Source organism: Diceros bicornis, chromosome 5, assembly GCF_020826845.1.
Source record: "Diceros bicornis minor isolate mBicDic1 chromosome 5, mDicBic1.mat.cur, whole genome shotgun sequence".
Classification (NCBI taxonomy): domain Eukaryota; kingdom Metazoa; phylum Chordata; class Mammalia; order Perissodactyla; family Rhinocerotidae; genus Diceros; species Diceros bicornis.
In genome coordinates, this window is record NC_080744.1 from 66,030,053 (window position 1) to 66,055,180 (window position 25,128).

The following is a 25,128-nucleotide window of genomic DNA, read 5'->3' on the forward strand; positions in this document are numbered from 1 at the left end:
TCTGGCTGAGTGGACCCTGGCTACAATGGCTGAAGATAAGCATGGCATCGCATCCAGGAGGACAGTGGTCAGTAAAGAAACAAACAAACCAAAAACCCCAACCCCAACCCAACAAAAACACAGAAACACAGTATGGGTGCTATGCTGTATGCCTTTGTCGAGGGGCTGGCAATTAGCTCCCCTCGAGTCCCAGGAAAGCTCTACTGTCCACTGAGCTCTCAAACAGAGGATGCCAGTGTCCTTTCCCAGTCAGAGTGGGAGCATGACTTCCAGGTAGCAGCACATGGTGCATACCATGCATGTCCCTGAATACAGACATGCTGCCTTTCTCAAAGCACTTTCCACCTCATAGCAGCGCCCTGAGCACCTTTCATTTAGTTGGGACCTAGGGAGGCTGAAGTTCCAAGAGTCAAGCTGACTGCACCCCTTCCTCCCTGCTGCCCGCTGGTGGTTTCCGGGCACCTGATCCAGAAGGTAAGAGTCTCTGGCTGCTCAAGCCTCCTCTGAATGAGTTGCTTTGGAATAATGACTGTTCAAGAACAAGTTCAAGTGTTACTTCCTCCTTAGATGGTTGCTGACTGCTCCAGCCTGGCTGCACTTTCACCACTTTGAGCATCCACAGAGACTCTCCTTTACATGGTTTTGCTTTGAGTTATCTCTTCCACCATTTTGAAACAGTATTCAAACCTATATCATTACTTAACTTTTCACACATTTGTGCCACATCTCCCCAGACAGACTGCCAGCTCTTTAAAGGGAATACTGTATGTCTTTGATTCCCTTGGCACCTGTCACAAACCCCTGCATAGAGTGCCTACTCAGTAGCTGCTAATCTGATCCAGGCGGGGGGGGGCCAGATCCATTCTTGGTTGGGTCTTCTGGTGGGGAAGGAGTTTGGAGTCTGTGCACATCTATAGGAGGGGCTCTCAGCACTGGCAATGCATCAGAATCTCCTGGGGAACCTAGTTTTTAATGTACAGGTAGCAAGGCCCCACCCTAGGAGAGCCTGATGTGCAGTCAGGTAAAGAACTACCGATTAAGACCCCACAGCTGCCAAGTTTTCAAAAGGAGTGTGCTATTGCCGTGAGTCCTAAAGCAGGAAGGTGACAAGGAGGCCCTCTCCGAGGTCACTTGGTGAAGCTTCATGGTCGGAGACTTTACCATGCAGAACTCACATTCTTCTCCATAAAGACCTGAAAATCTTGAAATCAATCAGTCTAAGGGCTACTGCTTAGGGCAATTCCTAAATGAGGCCTTCCCCACTGAGCACCAGAGGGAGCCAGTCACCACCAGCATGGATGTGCTCCCAGAGACTTGGGGGCAAGGATTTGTGATCCAGGCTTACACAGCTTTCCCTCCACATACAGGATTTGTCCCAATTATAAAACTAAAGTCCATACATTGAAATTTAGTTTTTCACTGGTCTCTATTGTGGGGAATCAGAATTGGCCACCCCAAAATGTGTCTCTTTGCCTTGGCTTGATTATTTTTAAGAACAAAAGACTCTGAAAGAAACTTTGCCCCTAACTTTTCTGAAAGAAACAAAAGACTCTGAAAGAAACTTTGCCCCTAACTGCCTAAAAGAATTTAAGATAAAAGGCCTGTCCCCAGGACAGGCCATCACCATAAATAACTCTGGGTATTGACAGACCGGGAGGGTCCTTGCTAAGCCCATTCTTATCACAGTTCTGTTTCCCAAACATCTGCTTTTTCCATCTCCATGTGAATTGCCTTCCTCCCCTTTGAAGTGCCAAACCACTACCCCCAACACCCTCCTTTGTCTTTTGCTGAAGATGCTATTTAAGGTGACAACCTCAGCCATTTTGGCGAGTTGCTCAGTTTTCCTGAGTGTCTCCCATGTACACATGTTATAAAGCTTTGTTTGATTTTCTCCTGTTATTCTGTCTCATGTCAATTTAATTCATACCCAGCCAGAAGGACACAGAGGGTAGAGGATTTGTCTTCCTCCCCTACACTATCTTTACTGGATATTCCCACAGAAAGTTCATCCCCAAGGCAGACAAACCACAGCAAGGCTTCCTCATCCTGCAGGTTGATCTGCCAACTGCAGTCAGCAACCTGCCTCCTCCTTTCTACAATGGCCTCTCCAGACAGAAGCCCTGCCCCCTGGTGGGGAGCACGTGCATGTGTGCTGAGTGTGGAGGGCTGACTCTAGAGCAGGTGTCCAGGCTGTGAGAACCCATCCTTCCTTTGCTTTGAATTCAGCTTTACTGAATCCATTCCTCTGAAAAACCTTTTATATGTGGGTTATTTGTATAAAAATCTATGAAAGCAGAAAAAAAAGACATTACCTATTTACTAAACCCCGCTACAACGGTTATATTTGTTAAAACACTACACTCTTTTATTCTTAACTGCTGGCCCATGTCTTACCATTTGTCCAAAGAAAATAACCAGTGGTGGTTCACAGAGCTGACTGCAGCAGTCCAACTCTACTTTGTCTCTCAAGACCCAACACAAGGACGGCCTCCCCTATGAAGCCTTTCCTAACTCTGCCACCACCAAGCAAACTCAATTACTTCCTTCCTGGGGCCACTGCTGTACCCTGTTATAGGACCTGGTACATGATTTTGCAATCATTTGTTCAAGAGTCCATTTCCTGCAGTGAACTGTGAGCCAAGGGCAGGGCCCACGTCTTCTATCATCATATTCCTACTGCCTCACATTGCACCTGGAGTATAATGTGAGTGAATTAGCAAAAGAACAAGTGAACAAGAGAACAGACCAATGACTTAAATACCCATGAAAACAAAAACTATGGGTGTGAACTCCAAATCCAACATTTCCCCAATTAATAAGACTCTGTACAATGGGAAAAATACATGACATTAGTGTTCTCCATTGGGCAAGACCTAGAACGGACCCTTAAAGGGTGAAGCTGCTAAGAAGCACGGCCTAACTTAACCTAGGAGAGAAGAGCCACCCAGCATCAAAATAATTTCTTCAAGGAAAAAGTAAGAGAGGCAAAAATAAACAGCTTCCGCAAGGCAAAGACAAGGAGTTACACTGCCTGTTTCCACAGGACACAGGACTGATGGAGTGGCCTGAGAAGCAAAATGACTGAAACTCAGACACAGTGAGCCCATAATAATAGTCAATGCCCCTCTTTCCTCACAAAGCTTTGAATTTATTTCTTTACATGATCTCTTCTCTCAATTTATGATCCCACCCTTCAGCCAGTAAGTCAGCAAAACCTATGAAGTGACTCACTGCATCCCCAGCCCAAACCCTGAAAATAAACTTCTCTGGGGAAGTCTTGTAGGAGAGAAGGAGGGGAAAAAAGTTGACAAATCCTCTCTGGGAATTTATCCATCTAGGTCAGAGAGACACTGGGGATGGATTTCTGTTAAGAGAGCTGACCCAAGGCCTGCTGCCATCAGACTAGGTTCCCTCCAGGGGCTGATGAAAATGTAACTTCACATAAAGCTTAGTGGAAGGCCACTGCTTTGTACTAAGAAAATAAGGCATAGAAAAGAAAGACTGAAGTGTGAAGCTTATAAATCCAAGGATAGAGACAATCTCCTTTCAAGATAAGCTATGCTGTCTTCTTAACTACATACAAGTCACAGCTGTCAACAGCTGTGTCTCGTTAAAGAAACCAGTCTTTCTACTCTGCGGTCACCAGGGAAAATGATAGAAACCAGGAACCAGAAAGGTCCCGCATTCATGATGAGAGTGCCAGCAGGGTGGAAGTGAGACGAATCTGGAACTGGTAGCAGGAGCAGCAGCACCTCCAAGGCATACCTTTAGCTATTCTAGACTCTTCCAGTCAACAGTCACGTTCATGCCCTTCATTTAAAGAGCTCACAGTGCTCAGCCACACTAACCTCTTAATCCTTACCACAATCTTCAGGCAGTAAGAACTGTCACTCTGACTTCCCACTTGGGGAAATAAAAACTGGGAGAAACTCAAAACTTGTGTATCATTAAATGTGAATCGCCTGCTTCAACATTCTGTCCCAAATTTTCAGACCCTGCCCTTCCTAACTGATTCCAGTAAGCACCCTAAAGAGAACCAGAAATGAGAAACAATTCCTTTTCTGTACTTAGAGAAAGGCATAATTTTCAAGAAGCACTATATTTCCTATCTTACATTAAAGTTAATTACTCTAGCAGGTGCGTTTCTCTTAATTGTCTGACTTGGAAGCAGTTCACTGAAGCGTACTAAGTAAGTACTGCTTTAAGGTACCAATCAGTCAGTTTAGATGCTGGAGTCTTTAACTTGAATTAATAATGCATCGAATCAGAAATTCAAGAGTCTGAGTGTGAGCAGAGGAAAGGTACAACAGCTAATATAGGGAATCAAATAAACAGAATTAAAATATATTTAGGTATTTAGGATTCTCTCAGAAATCAGATTTCTAGTCTGTATAACAAAATCTGCTGGGGTTCGGGTAAGATGGGGTGGATTTGGATTTATAAACACTGGAACATTATATAATGGGAAATAATGTACGTGTTGTTAACTACAAAACACTCCTACTTACACACCCAAGGGAGAATAAAATGCTTCAAAGAGGGCCGGCCCTGTGGCTTAGCGGTTAAGTGCGCACCCTCTGATGCTGGCGGCCCGGGTTCGGATCCCGGGCGTGCACCGCTTCTCCGGCCATGCTGAGGCCGCGTCCCACATACAGCAACTAGAAGGATGTGCAGCTATGACATAAAACTATCTACTGGGGCTTTGGGGGGGAAAAAATAAATAAATAAAATCTTTAAAAATTAAAAAAAAAAAATGCTTCAAAGGAAGTTTGCCAAAGGCCTGGAACCAATCCTAAGCAGCTTGGAACAGTTGGCCAGAAAGGCCTAGGGCAGAATCCAGCACAGAGCTGAGCAGATGTTACCTGCTCTTCTCTTTTCTGAGTAACAAAGAAAAACTTTATATATGCATCTTTAACATATTTTCATTTTATTCATGATGCCTGCTTTCCTACAACCTGATTTCTCTTGGGTTCAGATCAATTATGTTTGCAGACCTGGGACTTTTCTGCAAGTTGTAATACTCTATCACTTTTCCTTGAGACAATGGCAGTATCAGCTCAGTAGAACCAAGGGGTCAGAAAACCTTTGGTATGGCAAGAACAGGATCTTGCCAATTTACTAAGATAGATTTCTAGCACAGTCACATCCCAAGTGACAATACACAGTCCCCTGACCAGTCTTACACCATTACTTACTCATTTCTCTTACCTGCTTGATACTCTAAAATGAGATGGAACTCATCCACTTCCTGCAGTGACTCTGGTGGAACAAATACATTGTCATCAAGAAGTTCATGCAGCTTTGGACCAACTGGACCGCAAAGAAGAACCTGGAGACAAGCAATTCGAAATCTATCAGGAGACCTGTCCCTTCTCCCATGGAATCTGTATAGTTACTGAAAAGGTACATCCAGGCCATGTCTATTCATTTCAACAAAATACTGGAATCCAAATCTAATTTTGAAAGCTTGTGGTTAAGAAGTATGTAGCAGAGGGGCTATTACCAGGGCTTAGGCCTCTGGAGGGTATGGCCACAATGTACCCAGAAATGAGAGGCTGACAAAAGACATGGGGCACACATGTTAGGTACCTATATAGCTGCTGAATCCCACACACCCTGTTAGGGACTGAATGTTTGTGTCCTCCTAACATTCATATGTTGAAGCCTAATTGCCAATGTGTGGTATTCTGAGATCAGGCTTTTAGGAGGTAATTAAGGTTAAATGAGGTCATATGGGTAGGGTCCTAATCCAATAGAATTGGTGGCCTTATAAGAAAAGGAAGAAAGAGATCTCTTTTTCTACCATATCCACTGAAGAAAGGCCATGTGAGGACACAGAGAAGGCAGTGGTCTGCAAGCCAGGAAGAGAGCCCTCACCAGAAATTGAACTCTGCTGCAAACTTGATCTTTGACTTTCTAGCCTCCAGAACTGTGAGAAAATAGATTTGTGTTGTTTAAGCCCCCCCAGTGCATGGCATTTTGTTATTATGGCAGCCCAAGCACACTAAGATACACCATACACCATTTTCTCTCTTTCCTTTACTCACATCCTGTGTGGGCAAACAAATAGGGGATGTTAGCTGCTCAAAGTTGCCAGATGAAAACAATTCTGTTTGAATTGTACACGGTATAGAAAAGAGCCTCAGGATCACGATACCCTCCACAACCAGGTGACCTAATTTGTGGGATCAGGCTTTATGTGAACAGGATAGCCTTCCACATATGCGAATTAAAGAGCACCTCGATTCAGAAAGTTTGGGGGGAGGTGCTATGCAACTTTTCCAAAACCTACAATTCCAACCTGGGCCTCTCCCTGGCCCTTCTAGAAGCTATTTCACATTTGCTGCTGTTTCTGCCACGCCAGCCCAGGACCCCAATAAAAAGCTAGGCTAACAGACTCAAAACCACTGAACAATGAGGGTTTGGACTGGGATTTAAAGGAAAGTCCCTAGAGACGATCAACACTATTTCAGATTTAATATGCTGCACCCAGAGGCTTCAAAAGGCGTTTTAACTTGCTAATTAACTGCTTGTTTGTACAGAGGCACTTGCACGTATCTAAGGAATCCCAGCTTCTGGGTGAAAATAGACCTCCCTCCCCTTGACTTACTCCCTCTCTGCCTTGACACATGCCTATTCTTTGCCAATTCTGAAAAGGCTAGCCCCTGCCATTGTACTTCTTTTCTTTAATTCGTGGCCAGAACTTTAGCTTCCAAAATGAAATAACAAGGGCCAGATTTACTCTCCTGCCTGATAAAACAAAAAAACAGATAAAATTTATGAAACAATGATTTTCAAAACATGTGGACACTGGGCAACAAAGGACAGTGATCCCTAAGAAACAGAAAAAAACTGAGTAAGCCCTACAAACGCCCCAGAAAATTACCTTAAAAGTTTCCAGATATACAAAATCTGACAGAATTCATCACCAGCAGACCTGCATTATGAGAAATGTTAAAGGAAATGCTTCACTGGGGCCAGTCCAGTGGCGCAAGCAGTTAAGTGTGCGCACTCCGCTGCGGCGGCCCGGGGTTCGCCGGTTCGGATCCCGGGCGCACACAGACGCACCGCTTGGCAAGCCATGCTGTGGCGGCATCCCATATAAAGTGGAAGAAGATGGGCACAGATGTTAGCCCAGGGCCAGTCTTCCTCAGCAAAAAAAAAGAGGAGGATTGGCAGATGTTAGCACAGGGCTGATCTCCTCACAAAAAAAAAAAAAAAAAAAAAAGGAAATGCTTCAGGCAGAAGGAAATGATACCAGATGGGAACATAGGTCTGAACAAAGGAATGAAGAGAACCACAAATGGTAACTCTGGATAACCACATAACATCTTTTTCTTATTATTTAAATCTCTTTAAAAGATAATTACTGTTTAAAGAAAATATTAACAACATAGTGTGAGGTTTGTAACATATGTAGAAGTAAACTATATGGCAATAATAGTATAAAGATGGGAGGGGAGAAATGGAAGTACACTTTTATAAAGTTCTCACATTCTATGTGGTGGTATAGTAATATCACATGAAAGCAGACTATGATAAGCTAATTATAAACCCTAAAGCAACCACTAAAATAACAAAACAAAGAATTATAGCTAATAAGCCAGGAAAGATAATATGAAATCACAGAAAATAATCCAAAAGAGTGCAGAAAAAGAGAAAAAGGGAAGATAAAAGAGGTGGACGACAAATAGAAAACAAACAGCAAGATGTCAGCTTTAAACCTAACCTGATATAGCAACAATCATATTAAATGTAAATGGTCTAAATACCCCAATTAAAGGACAGAGATTGTCAAAGTGTATTAAAAAGCAAGCCCCAAGTATATGCTGCCTACAAAAAATACATTTTAAATATAAAGACACAAATAAGTTAAAAGCAGAAGGATGGAAAAAGACATATCTGCTAACACTAATCAAAAGAAAACTGGAATATTATGAAATGTTTTTCTTTACCCCTGGTAATGATAAAAGGCTCAGTTCATGAAGGGATGTAACAATCCTAAACAGTTACATACCTATTAACAGAGCTTAAAAATACACAAAGCAAAAAGTTACTGAACTGCAAGAGAAATAGATATAATTATAGTTGAAAATGTCAATACCCCTCTCTCAATAATTGATAAATCAAGTAGACAGAAAATCAGTAAGAATAAAGAAGACTAAAATGCTATCAACCAACTTGACCCAAATGACATTTACAGAACACTCCACCCCAAAACAACAGCATATAGGTGCTTTTCAAGTGCACACGGAACTTCACCAAAACAGACCATACTCTAGGCCATAAAAAATTCTCAATAAATTTAATAGGAGTTAGAGAAGCATAAATAAAATTAAAATAGAAATTAATATCAGAAAGATATCTGGAAACCCCCAAATATTTAGAAACTAAACTTACTTCTAAATAGTTCATCGATAGGCTATTAAGTAGCCCATCTCAAGAAATCAAAGGGAAATTGGAAAGCATTTTGAACTGAATGAAAATAAAAACATAATGTATCAAAATCTGTAGGATGCAGCTAAAGCAGTACTTACGGGGAAATTTATATAGCAGAAACACCTATATCAGAAAGCAAGAAAGGTCTCAAATCAATGACCTCAGCTTCTACCTTAAGAAACTAGAAAAAAGAAGAGCAAGTTAAATTCAAAATAAACAGAAACCAATGAAATAGAAAAGAGAAAAACAATAGAGAAAAATCAATGAAAAAAAGCTCCTTGCTTATTGAAAAGACCAATAAAATGGATAAACCTCTAGCCAAACTGATCAAGAAAAAAAGAAGACATAAATTACCAATATCAGGAAAGAGAGAGATAACATCACTACAGATCTTAAAGGGATAGGGAAATATTATAATTAATTTTATGCCAATAAATTCAACTTACAGGAAATGAACAAATTCCTTGAAAGATAAAACTACCAAAGCTCATTCAAGAAATGGAAAATCTGAATTTCTCTATATCTATTAAAAAAATCAAAGTTGTCATTAAAAACCTTTCCACATCAATAACTCAAGGCCTAGAGGGCTTCACTGCTGAATTCTACAAACATTTAAGGAAGGTATAATATCAATTCTATACAAACTAAAAAAAAAAAAAAATTGAAATACTTCCCAACTCATTCTATAAGGTCAGTATTATCCTGAGACCAAAACCAGACAGACTTACAAGAAAAGAAAAATACAGACCAATATCCCTCATGGAAATTGATGTAAAAATTTTAAACAAAATTTTAGTAAACTGAATCTAACAATACATAAAAAAGATACTACATCAGAAGCAAGTAAGGTTTATCCCAGGGAGGCAAGGTTGGTTTAACATTTGAAAAATCAATGTAATTACGACATACCAAACTAAAAAACCAAAACCATACAATCATCTCAATAGATGTAGAAGCAGCATTTGAGAAAATCCAACATCTACTCCCAATTCTTGGCTAAGTTCCACAAACATATTTTGTAAAGGCACTGCTCCCCTCTTGCAATCTGGCTTCTATTTCACTATTCCACTAAATCTGCCTTTGCTATATTCACCAGGGTCTATTTCTGAAACATAATATAGCTTATGTTTATGAGTCTTAGGTCATTAAGAGTATGGACTCTGGAGATAGACTACTTGGATTTAAATCCCAGCTCTACTCCTTACTAGGTATGTGACCTTGAACAGTTTTAACTTCTCCATGCCTCATTTTTCCTACCTACAAAATGGGAATAATAATAGGATTTCCCTTATAGGATATTGTGAGGATTAAATGAGTTAATATATAATGTAAAGGACTTAAAACAGTGCCTGTCATACAGTAAGAACTATGTAAGTGTTAGCTATTATTATTACCTTTGGAAAATACCTAGTCCTTAATCTCTAGTCATTCTCTGATGATCACTCTGTCCACGCTGAGAAGAATTTCAGCCTGTTAAACTGAATCTCTGAGAGAGCAGTATAGGGTGGTGAAGTCATGGCAGAGTGTGGTGTTTGAATCCTCACTCCATTATTTACTGGCTACATGACCTTCTTAACATGTTACTTAACCTCTTTGGACCTCTTTTCTTATCTTTAAAAGGGTGATAATAACTTACTTCATTAGACTGCCATGAGGATTGAATAACAGAAATCCCTTTTCTCTCCTCAAGCTCCTATCAAGGCCAGACTTGTTTTACCAGAATGCTTTTCTATGGGACTGGTCCCAGGCCCAGCTTCTCCAAAGACCAATAGCAAATGCTGGTCCCAGGGGAGGTCAGTTTTGAAAGGTCAATCTTATACTCACCCAGTACTTCCAGGGTGTCATCCTCCCAGAGGCCAGTACTTCTCGGGGGCAGGAGGGCAGCCTTTTAGGGACCCACATAAACACCCAGGATTCTGATGGGAAGGGCCTAGGCTCTCTCTAATGAGCTTATGACTGATCTTTTCTTTTCTTCTATCCATTAATTGGTAATATTTCTGAAGGTCAGCCCTGGAATTTCTAATCTTCTCTATCTGGGAGTTAATTACTATCTATAAAGATAATGACTGAGGGCCGGCCCCGTGGCTTAGAAGTTAAGTGCACGCGCTCTGCTACTGGCGGCCCAGGTTCGGATCCCGGGCGCGCACCGACCCACCGCTTCTCCGGCCATGCTGAGGCCGCGTCCCACATACAGCAACTAGAAGGATGTGCAACTATGACACACAACTATCTACTGGGGCTTTGGGGAAAAAAAGGAGGAGGACTGGCAGTAGATGTTAGCTCAGAGCTGGTCTTCCTCAGCAAAAAAGAGGAGGATTAGCACAGATGTTAGGTCAGGGCTGATATTCCTCACAAAAAAAAAAAAAAAAAAAGATAATGACTGAAAAAAAATCTGAATCTTCCACCCTAAAATTTCATGAGAACTTTAATTCTTATTAAAATGTGAACGTTCACACTTTATATATGCTCTCCACATTTAAGCACATCCATCTCTTGGTGTACAGTGTGGCTCCATATGAATTTTTTCCCCTCAAACAGCTGATCATCTATCAGTATTTCTGGGTCCATCTCCAGGCTTTTGAATCTGTGTCCCTGACCCATATTTCTATTTTCAGACTGGTTCCCCCAAACTAGAGGACTGTTTATGGTTCCCTTTCTCTATCATCAGTAGCCACATCTATCTTGCACTTCTCAAGTTCATTTATTCCAGAATCATCTTTATGATTATCTTAAATTTATCTTCTTTGTCCCCATGTATGGTCTAGCACGAAGTGACTGCATTTGAGTAGACTTTAGATAGATAAGTTTCTCTTCTCCTGGATGCTCTAACCCAAAGCTTAATCATTTTACAGCAGGACAACAGCAATAACCTCCTTGCTGGCCTCTCCCCTCAGACCTACTCCACTTGTAGCAAAAGAACTTTCTTACTCAGATGTTATTCTGAACATAGCAGTAATTTTTAATTCTACTTAAACCAAATGGTTTAAGACTTGAAGACACTTCCCTACTGACCCCCATCTGGTGGCCTTCATTTTTCAACACTCTGGATCCAGCTCACCAACTACATGTTCTCTCATCACTGTATAATCCCCAGTCTCAGGTACTGACTCCAGAGCCCACATGCTCTTAACCATTACATGATCCAGTACTTAAGAACGTGGACTCTAGGGTCCTAGGTTAGAAAGCTCCATTTCTTATTAGCTGTGAACTTCTCTATGCCTCAAGCTTTATGTGGAAAGCAAGACAATAACAGTACCAACAACAGTACCAATTAGCCTTATAGGTTGTTGCAAGGATTAAATGAGATAATCTATGTAAAGCATTAAAGACACTCTCAGGCACAAAGTAAGCACTTGGAAAGCATTAGCTACTACTCCTCTCCTATTATTACTATATTGCCTCGTAACAAGAGGCCCAGGGTCAGGCACATAGTAGGTGGTCCATAAATTGTATCAAGGAACAGACATTCATTCTTGCTCCTAAAATTACTGAAACACTAGTGAAAGGCACAGGTTTTAATCTGGGAATTTGACCTACCTTTAAATCTGAGTTGGCTGCAAGTTTCTGTCCAATCAAAGCTGCGTTTCCTCCTACATAGTGCTGTAAGACAGTTCAAGGTCATCAGACAGTGTTTTAGCATAACTATGTTACCCAAGCTTAATAATGTTTTAATTTATTGAACTAATTTATAGTCCATTTTTTTCCAAGAAAAATTTGAGATGACTTTACAACAAGGACAGACAGATAAGGTTAATAAAAACATTAACCCCATACAGTGAGGACAGTGAGTTATAAGGAAAGGCAAAGAAAACAAATACGCTAACATGAAAATTAGTATAATTGCGTTAACCGTAGATCAAATTTGGCCTTGAGCTTCCAGGCAGCCAGAGCAGATAAAAGAAACATAAGAAGTGTGGATAGATCTTATCTTCTACAAGTAATCCTTCTAAAATGAGTATATGATTATTTCACTCTCCTCCTGAAAATCACTGGATAGGTATATAACTAACTGAAGTCCAACTCTTAAGTGAGGCATGCAGGCTTTTCTTCATCTGCCCTCTGCTTTCCTTTCTACCTTCACCTCCTGTTCTTCCCTTCCACGCCATGCCTGCAGCTCTCCAAGTCGGCCTCCCTCTCTGTCTCTGTGCCTTCAGCACACCGTTTCCTTTGATTTGGACGCCTGCCCCTTCTCATACATTGGCAAATCCCTGATCACTTCTCAAGAATCAGCTGCAGCGTCACCTCTTCTGCAGTGCCTTCTGTTCTTCTTTCCCTACTGCCCCTCAGCCTCCACAACCCCCTCCCAGACAGGATTATGGATCCCTCGCTACTTCTATACTCTGAACAAACTTCTACTGCAGGCCTTGTCCACTTAGGCTATTATCATCTGAGTGCAAGTCTAGCTCCTTCAGGGCAGGGACGATCCTCTTCTTACAGTAAGCGCTCAGTAAATGTCTGTTGCTAAACTTTGAGAAAGGAAGAAACACACTGATGCAGTAGGAAATATAAAGGCTTCCCTGGGAGTAAACTCTAAAAGTAATGGGCAATGTTCTCTCCTAAACACCACATCTCTCAGCCTAGGACCTATAGCAGGAGGCAGGTAATTCAAGGCTAGTATACCTTGTTGCTGATTAAGAACGGATTCACATGCCTTGGAAACCTGAGAAGTAGGACGTAAGATTGATGTCGTTATGAACGTTGAGAATCCTCATCAATAGTCTTGCCTGGGTGGAATGCTACCACCTCACCTTCCTAGTCCTCAGCCCCACGCAGAGGCACAGACTAATCAATCTAATTCAATTCTAGATGCCAGATATCACTTTCGTCCCAAGGTTTGTGTCAACCAATCACAGGATTCAGGTGGGACAGTAACAGCCACCTATAGATAAATTTAAAACTTTCTTTGATACATAGGCTGAAATTTGGCCTTTTAACACGTTAGCCTTAATTTTTTATTTAACTATGATGGCTAGAATTTACTAAAAATCTTGGGGGAAGTATTAAGAGTCTATGAAATGGATGTTAGAGTTTTCCTGTAATAGTTATTCACTGCTGTTTATCAGTCAATCTGCCTTATAGGTTTTTTTTTTGTGTGTGAGGAAGATCAGCCCTGAGCTAACATCCATGCTAATCTTCCTCCTTTTGCTGAGGAAGACCAGCTCTGAGCTAACATCCATTGCCAATCCTCCTCCATTTTTTTCCCCAAAGCCCCAGTAGATAGTTGTACGTCATAGTTGCACATCCTTCTAGTTGCTGTATGTGGGACGTGGCCTCAGCATGGCCGGAGAAGTGGTGCGTCGGTGCGCGCCTGGGATCCGAACCCGGGCCGCCAGTAGTGGAGCGCGTGCACTTAACTGCTAAGCCACGGGGCTTATAGTTTAAGAGAGTTTGAAAAGGCACGAAATGAAGTGTTACTCTAGTGTAAGACAAATAACACATTTTAGGTTTTATAATGTTAAGAAATGATTTGGATGATCTAAAAGCTAGATAAAATTTCTGTAGAAATTTTTTTGCATTATGAAACAAAAGGCAGGATCAAGGCAGAAGAGAATACAATAAAAATCAAATTGGTGGTTTAACTACCATGATCACAAAGACTTTTAAGCAGTAGACTTGTCATCACGTTAGAACTAAGATTCCTTCATAAGAGATCAGAATCTTACTGAGCTCAGCTGTCAAAATGACTAACTGAAATTTTAACAGCTTGCTCTTTCCTTTAGAAACTCAGCTGGGTAATGCCTGTGCCCATTTCTAATGTTCAAATGGGCAGCTTCAAAGGGAAAAAAAACTTTAAAATCTTAAAAGTTATCAAAATAAAAATGATCATAAAGAATGGCCTGTGGGGCCGGCCCTGTGGCTCGGTGGTTAGGTGCACGCGCTGCGATGCTGGTGGCCCGGGTTCGGATCCCGGGTGCGCATCGAGGCACCACTTCTCCGTCCATCCTGAGGCTGAGTCCCACATACAGCAACTAGAAGGATGTGCAGCTATGACATACAACTATCTACTGGGGCTTTGGGGGGAAAAAAATAAAAATAAAAATAAAATCTTTAAAAAAAAAAAAAAAGAATGGCCTGTGAAAGGTACCCATTAAAAGTGGCATTAAAAGCTTCCCTAGTGAGAACCACACCCAGAATGTGATGACTAGCCAAAGGAAGACTTGACGTGAGTAAAAAGAACTGGTGGTGGGATGGGGTGAGGCGGAGAGATGCTTAAACAAACCACCAAAACTTGCCTCAGGAGATGGGAGGGCACGGGGAGCAGGGGGTGTGCTGGGCTGAGGGCTCCAGAGTCCTCAGCGAGTCACAGTTGGGTCTCCAGCCCCAGCACTGCCTGTCACTCCGTTGAGCCTTGAGGAAGTGTTGGACCATGCAGGCCCCAGGGCTTTGTTTATGATCACCAGGTGGGCCTAAGTTCTAAGTCTGACAGGGTCTACCCTGTTGACCAGTGGTTCTCAAAACAAACAGCATCAATATAACCAGGAAATTTGCTGGAAGGGTAAATTCTTGGGTCCCATGCCACATACACTGAACCAGAAACTGGGAGCGGGGCCCAGGAATCTGTGTTTCAATAACCCCTCCGTGAATCTGATGCGAGTGGGTCTGAGAACCACCAATCTAGACCAGCAGTTCTCAGGCAGGAGTGACTTTGGTTCCCTCCTCTCCCATACTCTAGAAACATCTGACCATGTCTGGAGACATTTTCAACTGTCACAACTAGAGAAGAGGGGGAGTGCTACTGTCATCTAGTAGGTAGAGGCCAGAGATGCTACCAAACATCTTACAATGTGCAGGACAGCCCCCACGACAGAGAATTATCTAGTTCAAAACGTCAGCAGTGCTGGGGTTGAGAAGCCTTGCTCTGGACTTGCAGAGCAGAGGTGAGGACTCAGCTCCCCCTTTCCCAGGCAAAGGCTAAAACTAGTTCTCTGTGGGTTTGGCCTTGTTCTCCTGCTGAGGAGGGACTCAGCCATTTTAAGACTACTGCCAGTTATTAGCCACAAGCAATACCCCAACAAGTTAGGAGTAGATACCTTTCCTACCTTAAACTTGGGTAACATGAAAAAGAACGAGTTAGTGGATGAACCAGAACCAAAATTTTAGTAATTACACTTCATAATTGTTGGCTGAATTGAACTGAGTAGAAATAGCAGAGTTAATGGAAATCAGACACACAGTTTTACAAAAAAAAGAAAACACTGCAGGACTGGATTCCCAACAATCATCCTCTGGTGGCCAACTGGAGGAAAAAGTTGCTTGGTTGCTTCTAGGAACCATACAAAAAGGTATCTTTTCTCACTCTATCTTAAGTTTACTACTGGTGAACCAAACAGACCTGGGCTCCTGGGAACTCTGACGCAATCCGGGCAATGTCATGGAAAGTTTCCTTATCGCTGAAGAAGCGCTCAGCAGCTGCTCCCTTCCCCATGAAGTGAACGAAGGTTTCTTTTAGATCATTCCGTGAATGCAGAACGCTGTGATCTTTCCCATTCTCAGGATTCAGGCCAAGTGCCTGCAAGAGCTTCACCCCTGAGAGCACTACATCCACACATGCATTGACTCTGGAAGGAAGGAGGGGAGAGACACTATGAAAGAAAGCAGAAGCACTGGGGCAGCTACTCTGCATTTAACAGGGAAATGTTTCCGAGAACTATTCAAAAAGAAAAATAGATGAAGCGGAACTGAAACCCGACCTAGAAATGAAACAGCATATGGCAGAAGGAAGATTACTTTATCTGGATGTATGTCTTAGGATCAGAACACAGGACTCTTCAATAGTGTGGCAAACTTTTACATTAGTTACAAAGAGAGAGGACAAGTGCTCAGCATTTCAGAACAAAGCTATCATGAAAACATAAATATAGCATTTCTGAGAAAATGCTGGCCGAGCCAAATAGTCTGGATTCACACTGGCTCTGTGACTTGGGTGAATCACTTTAATTTCTCTGTGTCTCAGTTTCCTCATCTGTAAAATGGTATATAATAAGAGTATTTAACTTATAAAGCTGTTGTGAAGAGTAAATAAGTTAATATATGCTTAGGAGCACTGCTTGGTGCAGAGTAAGCAAAATATAAATTTTGGTCAAAAGCCAAACATCAGATACCTTCCCTCGAAAGACATATTAGGATGGTGGTAAGATACACTAAACAGTTAAATGTCTAAACACTCCCAGTTGAAACTCTTAGAGTTGAGTAGTGCCTTAAAGACTTAGGTACACCTGCAGCCTTGTAACAGCTCATCACTTGGCAGGTGTTCACTGGACTGATCCAGGAACTTTAAAGGGCTGTAAGAAGCCAGTGCTGCATCTCCTGGTTGGCTCTTCTACTGAAATTATCAAGTTTTAAGGTTATCTGGCATGGCGTCTCCTATGTGTGCATGGAAAAGTTCTGGCTTATATTTTCAGTGTTTTTTCGCTAAAAATCATCCCTTAAAAGAGAAAGGCCAAATAATTTGGGTAGCTAGATGAAGTCTTTCTGACCCCCAAGGTCATCTTTATTCTCGCCTCTGCCTATTGGGGATGTCATTCTTGCCAGTGGGGCTGGATGACCACGTAAGCAGCTCCCAGCCTCTGAGAAGAGCAGGGCTCACAGCAGGCCAACCGAGACAGCTCTTGGTGGTAAGGGTGGCTGGGCTCCCAGGTTAATTCCGAGCAGCTTTGAAACCAGAGGGAAAATTATTAACAGAGAAGGCCCAATGGTTTGAATTTTAGTGTAAAATACATACCTACAATGCTTCCCTTCTAGTCTCCTTTAAAAATCTTTTTTTTTAAATCACTCAGTTTTCATTTTACTTTTTTTATTGAAGTACAATTGACATACAATATCCTATTAGTTTCTGGTATAGATCATAGTGATTCAGTATTTATATACATTATGAAATGATCACTGTGATAAGTCTAGTTACCATCTGTCACCAAAGTTATTACATTATTAACTATGTTCCCTATGCTGTACATTACATCCCCATGACTTATTAATATCTTATAACTGGAAGTTTATACCTCTTAACCTCCTTCACCTATCCCCCCACCCTCCTGGCCCACAGCCACCAGTTTGTTTCCTGTATCTATGAAGTCTGTTTCTGTTTTGTTTTGTTTGTTCATTTGTTTTGTTTTGTAGATCCCACATTCCATTAAAAATCTCTTGATATGGAAATTAACACACCAAATCATTAATGGTGGCAAGTTCTTTTTTTTTGTGAGGAAGATCAGCCCTGAGCTAACATCCATGCCAATCCTCCTCCTTTTTTGCTGAGGAAGACTGGCCCGGAGCTAACATCTATTGCTAATCCTCCTCCTTTTTTTTTTCCTCCTTTTTCTCCCCAAAGCCCCAGTAGATAGTTGTATGTCATAGTTGCACATCCTTCTAGTTGCTGTATGTGGGACGCGGCCTCAGCATGGCTGGACAAGCGGTGAGTCAGTGCATGCCTGGGATCCGAACCCCGGCCGCCAGTAGTGGAGCGCGCGCACTTAACCGCTAAGCCACGGGGCCGGCCCCCTTTTTTTTTTTTACGAGGAAGATCAGCCCTGAGCTAACATACATGCCAATCCTGTTCTTTTTTTTTGCTGAGGAAGACTGGCCCTGAGCTAACATCCATGCCCATTTTCCTCCATTTTACATGGGACGCCGCCACAGCATAGCCTGACAAGCAGTGCATCGGGGTGCACCCGGGATCCGAACCCAGGCCGCCAGCAGCGGAGCACGTGCACTTAACCGCTACACCATGGGCCGGCCACAAGTTCTAAAAGAAATGAGATTGGGGTAAGGGAGAGAAATTTTATTTTTCATTAGATATATTTCTAAGTTTTACAAGCACGTATTACTTTTATAATTTAACAAATAATTTTTAAAAGGTTCGTACGTAGGGTCGACATTATTTAAATCACTCAAAGGTTTACAAGGGCAAGGAAGAGAGACATTCCTTCTCGTGACACAAACTGATTGCATCCTCATCATAAAGATTCTTTTATTAATTCTTCCCCTATGGATTCCATGTTTTTGAAAAGATTTTTGCCTACCAAACAGCATTTAGATATTCAAATTTTCTGATTCTTTTAAAATCAAAGACGCATATAATTACTCTGGTCAACTGGAAAGGCATAATCTAAGAGTTAGTATGCTCTTCAGTGCATAAAACACATGGACATGCGTGTGGCAGGTGCTAAATCGTATGTTTAAAACACCTTTTCTCAGCCTTACATGATAATAAATCAAACACACCTTGTAAACTTGTCTCCAGTCCTCCTCATACAGAGTGTCCTTTATTTCTACTGAACACAACATCAGATGTCTGAAGGGTAGAATCTTACTAGGAATACAGGTGTCCCTGGCTCTCAGACTCCAGGAGGTTCTTCAGTTACAGACAGGGAGAGTTTGCATAGCGAGGGATACTACTTCCATCAAACACCCCTGTCTAGAAAATGTATCCAAATGGATTTGGGTCCTGAGTCTGGATAGCAAAAGTTCGGATACTGAGGGATACCTATATTTGGAAATAAAAATGACTTCAATAAACACATCATCTCCATATCTAGTTCTACTGAAGCCTTAGAGTTTGATTCCTTAAAAATGAGAATGGAGGAAGTTGACTTTGCAAAAATTACAAAAAACAAAACTGAAAGGAACCATGTTCAGCATATTTTGCAACACAAGACAAAATACAACAGAACTAATTTTGAGTTGAAAGAATGTAACTATCATAGGAACATTTTATATCCTCCACCTAATCATGTCATGAATACTAGGAGAAAAAACAATCTTACAGAGGAGAAAATTTTATTTGGTAGCTTTTTATAATAACAAGATCACTAAACATCTACTATGTACTAGATACCAAGCTAAGTACTTTTACATGTACTTTCTAGTTATATTTTATAATACTTTAACCAGAGCAAGAATCTTTGTCTGCACTTACCTCAATTCAACAGCGTACTAAAATATAAACAAGCACATTGCCTAAGGTGCTTTATTATCAGGGGAAATAAAAGGAGGGAGGGAGCAAAAGAACCAGAAGACAGAAATTATGCTCATTTGACACTTAGGCACAATTTCACACTTCATTAAGAAATGCATAAAAGATTACAATGTGGGTTTGGAGAAAATACAGCCACAGATGAAATAAATTGAAAATAAAGCTAGGCAACAGATGCTGAATGCCCTAACAAGAGGCTGTAGGGGCTAACAGAGAGGGTGCTGGGAGCCCGGGCTTCCAGGCCTATTATCAGAGACTTGGGTGGGGGAAGGGGGATGGCACAGTTCCCCCGTCTAGACTGTAAGTTCTTTAAAGGCAAGGATGGTGGTCTTATCACCTCCCTTCTGTTTCATCATCTGTAAAATGTTTCCTAAGGTTCTTCCTGGCTTCAACACTATACCTGAGATATTACAAGAGCTAATCATAATCACTATAAGATACAGAACTGTAGAGAAGAGAAATCCAAAGGGGTGGGGCAGCAGTCCCTGGACTGTGTAGAGATGCTCTGGACAGAGAAAGGAGGCAAGTCTTTTTAGATAGATCACACCAATCTGCAACACGTCATAAGACAGGGAAGTAGTCATCACCGCTTTCGGCTAAGAAAAGTGAGGCTGGAGGTTAACTAACATTCCAAAGACCATGACTGGAGAAGCCTAAATTCAAACCCAGATTTATGGGATACTGAAGCCTACACAGGGACCACGCACAAGATGTGCACGAAGGGATTAACACAACAAGAATGCTGCTCTGGTTAGAATGGAGTTTGAACAGGGTTTTCCTGTTCAAGGAGCAAGACAGGTTTCAAAGGTGCGAGTGAAGCCAGGTATGGGGGAACAAATGCTAGTATGAGGGGTTCATCATTCACCCAATGAGCCTTAGGAAGCAGGGTCCAATTTTGAAGTAGGGGAGGCGGCACGTATCAGAAAGATGTGGTAGTGGGCTCACCACTGACCATCTTCTTGAAACTCCTGCTGTCCTTCATTTATCTGGTCCCTTTCCACCATCCCCTTACATGCTGGTGCCTCCCCGAATTCCACCCTTGCCATTTACCTTCCCTTCTTGTTCTCTTCCTGGGCGATGCTATCCAGTCTTGGGCTTCAACCTAAGTGCTTGTGTCTCCAAAGCCTGCAACCCTGCCCCTCAATACGCTCCCAAACTCCAGCCTCTCCTTATCAGCAGCTGATGGCTCCGCTTCATTTAAAATCCCACAAGAATGTACATTTCCTCTCCTCTGAAATCAAACTGGTTAGTTCCACCACAAACTTATTCCTTTTTCTTAGTCTCTCTTAATGGTAACAACGTGGCATGAACATGGAGCCAGGAATGGGCTTAAATTGCACCTCTGGCATCAAGACCTGTGTAAGCTTGGGCAAATCAACATTTCCAAGCCCCAGTTTACTCATTTGTGAAAACTGGATGACAATATCTGTATCTGCCTATATAAGGTGGTTATAAGATACCCAATGCTAAAAACCTGTCATTTTTGACTGCCTCTCTTTACGACATCCAACCTGTTAACAAATCTCATCTGTTTAGCACCATTGCCAAACAAGAAAAGGCACTATGGCCTCTTAACTAGTGTCAGGGTCTCAAGACTTTTCTCCTTATGAATCACATTTAATTGTGTTTTGAGTGAGTGTGAGAGTGAATATATGTGTGTGTGTGTCTTTGTATTCCCCCGAAAGGTGAAACTACAACACACACACCCCAAATGAGATTCTGGTACAAGTCTGCACCTTCTCCCACCTACCGCTTGCACATCCCCATCTTGAGGCTAAAAATCCCCTTGGGTAATGAGAAATGTTACCAAGGGATGTCTGTTACACACAAAAATGATGTCAAACAGTCAAACAGGTTAGAACCACTGCTCAAACCCCACCTTTCACATTCCCACCAGTTATTCTCAGCAAAGAACTTAGCATCATTTACCTGCTCATAAACCTTGATGGCTTTCCCATCACTTACCCTGATATAAAAGGCCCTTGACATCTACCATAAGGTCCTTGCGTTAAACACAGGGCCAACTTGCTATTCCCAAACAAACCACGTGTTTCTTCACATTCGGTTCTCTCTGCCTAGGTGGACTCATTCCCCCACCTTCTTGTGGAGAAATCCTATTTCTTCTCCAGGGACTGTCCCACGCAAGTCACTGTAGCAGGATATATTTTCCAAGATGGCCACAACACGATGTCCCATCCCACACGTTCTTCTTACAATGTGAGGCCAACACTCCTCTCATCGAGGTGTGTTCTATGTCCTTTCCCCTTAAAACCAACTGGACCTGTGACTAAAGTAGAAGTGGCGCTATGTCCTTCTAAGGTTAGGTCATAAAGGGCATTAAGGCTTCTGCTTGGCCCTCTTGGGAAGGCCCTCTCCTAACCCAGGTACCTGCTGTGAGAAAGCTAAATAGCTACACAGAGAAGCCATGTGTAGGTGTTCTGGTGAAAACCACAGCTGAGGTTGTGGCTGACAACCACAATCTACCCTTAAGATGACTCCAGTCCCAGCCACCACCTGACTGAAACTGCACGAGACCACAAGTGAGAACTGCCTAGTCCAGCCCAATCAAACCTCAGAATCACGAGAGAGAATAAAATGACCACTGTTTTAAGCTACTAAGTTTTGGGGTGATTTGTGACATAGCAATAATAAATGGAATGTCACCTTCTCAGATGGAGCATTTTCTGAAACCTCACCCTGGGAAGAATTAGTAAGCCTTCTTTGCGACACAAGGCTACTTTGTTTTTACCACTAGTTCAGCAAAGCTCTTTTTATAATTGTTACGGACAGCATTGTGCCCCGCCCCCCATTCATATGTTGAAGCCCTAACCACAAATGTGACCGTATTTGGAGATAGGGACTATTTAAGGAGGTAATTAAGGTTAAATGAGGCCATAATCCAATAGGACTAGTGTCCGTCCACATAAGAAGAGGAAGAGACACCAGGAGTGCCCAGGCACAGAGGAAAGGCCATGTGTACGCAGTGAGAAGGCGGCCATCTGCAAATCAGGAAGAGAGGACTCACCAGAAACCAACCTTGCCAGCACCTTGATCTTGGACTATTATCAGCCTGCAGAGCTGTGAGAAAGTAAATTTCTGTTGTTTAAGCCACCCAGTCTGTGGTATTCTGTTATGATAGCCCCAGCAGGCTAATACAATAATGAATATATTTGTTTCCAACAAATGAGGCAGGGATCTTGCTTCATCCATCTCTGTATCCTCAGAGCCTAGCACAGACCTGACACCATCTAGTTGATGACTATCTGTTGAATGAATGTGCATAAAGCCAGGGAGGATGATTAAGAAGCTGATAAGGAAGGGGGTGAAAGGGCTTGAACTTCAGAGGTAAAAGGAGATACATTTGAACAAACAATAAATGTGCTGATATAAAAATATTAGCTAACATTTAGTGTCTGCTTTTTGAAGCCGACACCATGCTACATAACATGGATTATTTTCATTTAATCTTCAGATATCTTTGTTCTACCTTACCCTTCCTGGCGCCAACACTCACAGAAACAAACTAGTAGAGTACTGGGTAGAAGGCCTGCTTTCGCCTGGTGCTTCTGAGGGGATGACAAGATATTCAAGTCAAACTGAGACAGGGACTAAAGTCAGTGTAAAGGGAATTATTACATTTCCGGAGAGGAACACAAAGACAGGAGGCACTGCGATTTGGGAGAACCCTAACTACACAATGTCACTGAAGTCAGGGGAAGAAAAAGAGTTTCAAGGAGAAGGGCGTGTTTAACGCGTGGAAGGCTGCAGAGAGTTGACAATGAAGACTAAAAAAAAGGCAGTTGAATCTGAAAATCAACAAGTCACGCGTGAGCGCTGAGAGAGGAATTTCAGTAGGGTGGTGGTCTCCAGGCTACGGCGTTAAGGAAGAGGAAATGAGGCGTAAAGAAATCAAGTCGGCAGCTAACGGCAGCGACCACTCCTTCAAGAAGTTCAGAAGCGGGAGAAAGAAGAGCGCCATCAAAGCGGTTAAGCCCAAGCACCTCTGACTGCAAAGGAGGAGTCGCCAGAGGAGCTGAATACGGAATGAAGGAGGCTCGAACATGAAGGTGTCTGGCTGAGCGGGATCTGCAAGAGGCTATTAGGCCGGAGATGACAAAAAGGGGCTGGTCCTACCGAGGAGAGAAGGGCGCAAGGGCCAGCCGACAGGCAAAAGCAGTCTGCTGAGTCTCCGCAGCGAGGAGGAAGTGGGCTCGTCCCAGACGTCCGACGCTTCTCGCCAACGAGGCAGCGTGGACACCAGCGCCCAGGGGCCGCCCGCGGACCTCTGGGGAACCCGCTCCGCGCGGGCTCTACCTCCTAGCTCCCAAGCCGCTCAACCCCCGGCAGGGCGGCCCCCGGGGGCCCGGAGCGCCCGCACCTCCTGGAAAGGCCCAGGGACGCAGGCACTCACCCCACGGCCACGCGGCGCCAGCGCCGGGCCGGCCGCACGATGAGCGCGTCCCAGGCGGCCGCCAGCCGGCCCTCAGGGGAGCCGGGTCCCAGGGGCGCGGGCGCGGGCGCGGGCCCCAGCTGCAGCGAGCTCCACAGCGAGCGCAAGGCTGAGCCCGGCAGCTGCGGCTCCAACAAGAAGATGCAGCCCACTACCAGCGCTAGGAAGCCCGCGTACGCGGAGCCGCGCCACAGCGCCATGGGGACTGAAGCGCTTCAGCGGCACCCCCAGGCTCCTCTCCCGGCCCGCGCCGCTTCCGGACTCGGCGCGCGCCGACGTCGACACGCGCGCCCCACCACGCCGGCGCGCACGGGCCCCGGGGGGCGGGGCGAGGGACGTGGAGGGGGCGGAGCCCTCCGCCTCCGTCCAAATCCCGGCGCTCGGGGGCGCGGTTCCGCGGTCCCAGGGGAGGTTGGACAAAGGCGGAGTGCGGGTCTGGGCGCTGCACGCCTTCCCGGAACTCCAAACATACACCACAATAGAGGGGCGAGGATACGTTTGTTTTCCTAGTAAAACGAAACGGACAGATTATGAAGCGGGCAAACCTCATGTTAATCTTTGAGGTAGTCGGTGTCCCCAATTGAGCTGCGCCTGCAGTTCCTCGGAGGGGCACGATCACACTCCCCTCTGTAAATCCGTCCCTCCGCCCGTGTGTGTACCCATCGTCATTTACTTAGTCATTTACTAAACTCAGCCTTTTTCAGGCCCCGGGCTCGGCCCTTCCCACAGCAGCGCTGCAGCGACCCCCTGGGGCACGCGTGGCAGGGGGATTCTGTCCCTTTGGAGGGTGGCCTCAGACCTTCAGCCGCTCGAAGCGCATGCCAAGACTGAGGAGAGCCTGCGGTAATCGTCCTCGCTGGATGACCAGATTCAAACGTTAAAATGACCCTTTTGGGGGCGCTGTTCCCTTAACAATCTCAGAAAAATGCACAAATGCACATGATCTTGTGTATAACAGAGAGCTTATGAACTTGCGTTAAGAATTCCTGGTTTCTCCTCTTCTCCCTTGATGATACGATTTAAACCCAGCAGGCCCTGTCTTCCTTGTGACCCTTCTGTGTGTGAGCCTAGTTTGAGAGCCAGTGAAGCTAGGCTTGCTGCCAGCTCCCTCTGCAGCCACCACACCGGGCCTGGTCTTGTTTCCTGGCCTGTTTCCGTTTTTCGAGTTCTGCCGCCTCCTGACCTTGGCTCTGTGTCGGATTTTCCACTCTGACCCTGACCTTTGGACTTGGCAGTGGATCTTTATTTCCCTAGCTTTGATCTTGGGCAT

General features: G+C 43.6%; 1 protein-coding gene across 3 annotated transcripts in view; it reads right to left on the reverse strand.

Annotated features, from left to right (window-relative positions):
• The window catches only part of ADPGK (ADP dependent glucokinase), a 31,346-nt gene extending 7,241 nt beyond the window's left edge, over nucleotides 1–24,105 (reverse strand). The window contains exons 1-4 of one of the 3 annotated variants that reach the window (XM_058542023.1): nucleotides 23,820–24,105; nucleotides 15,773–15,998; nucleotides 11,977–12,039; nucleotides 5,209–5,329 (exon numbers count right to left, since the gene is read on the reverse strand). In XM_058542023.1, coding sequence (XP_058398006.1) covers nucleotides 5,209–5,329; nucleotides 11,977–12,039; nucleotides 15,773–15,998; nucleotides 23,820–24,058 — 649 coding nt within the window. In that variant the 5' untranslated portion in view covers nucleotides 24,059–24,105. Of the gene's footprint in view, nucleotides 1–5,208; nucleotides 5,330–11,976; nucleotides 12,040–15,772; nucleotides 15,999–18,657; nucleotides 20,295–23,819 lie in introns of those variants that run through there. The other 2 variants (XM_058542024.1, XM_058542025.1) reach the window with 2 other exon arrangements.
• Between the last annotated feature and the right edge of the window lie 1,023 nt (nucleotides 24,106–25,128).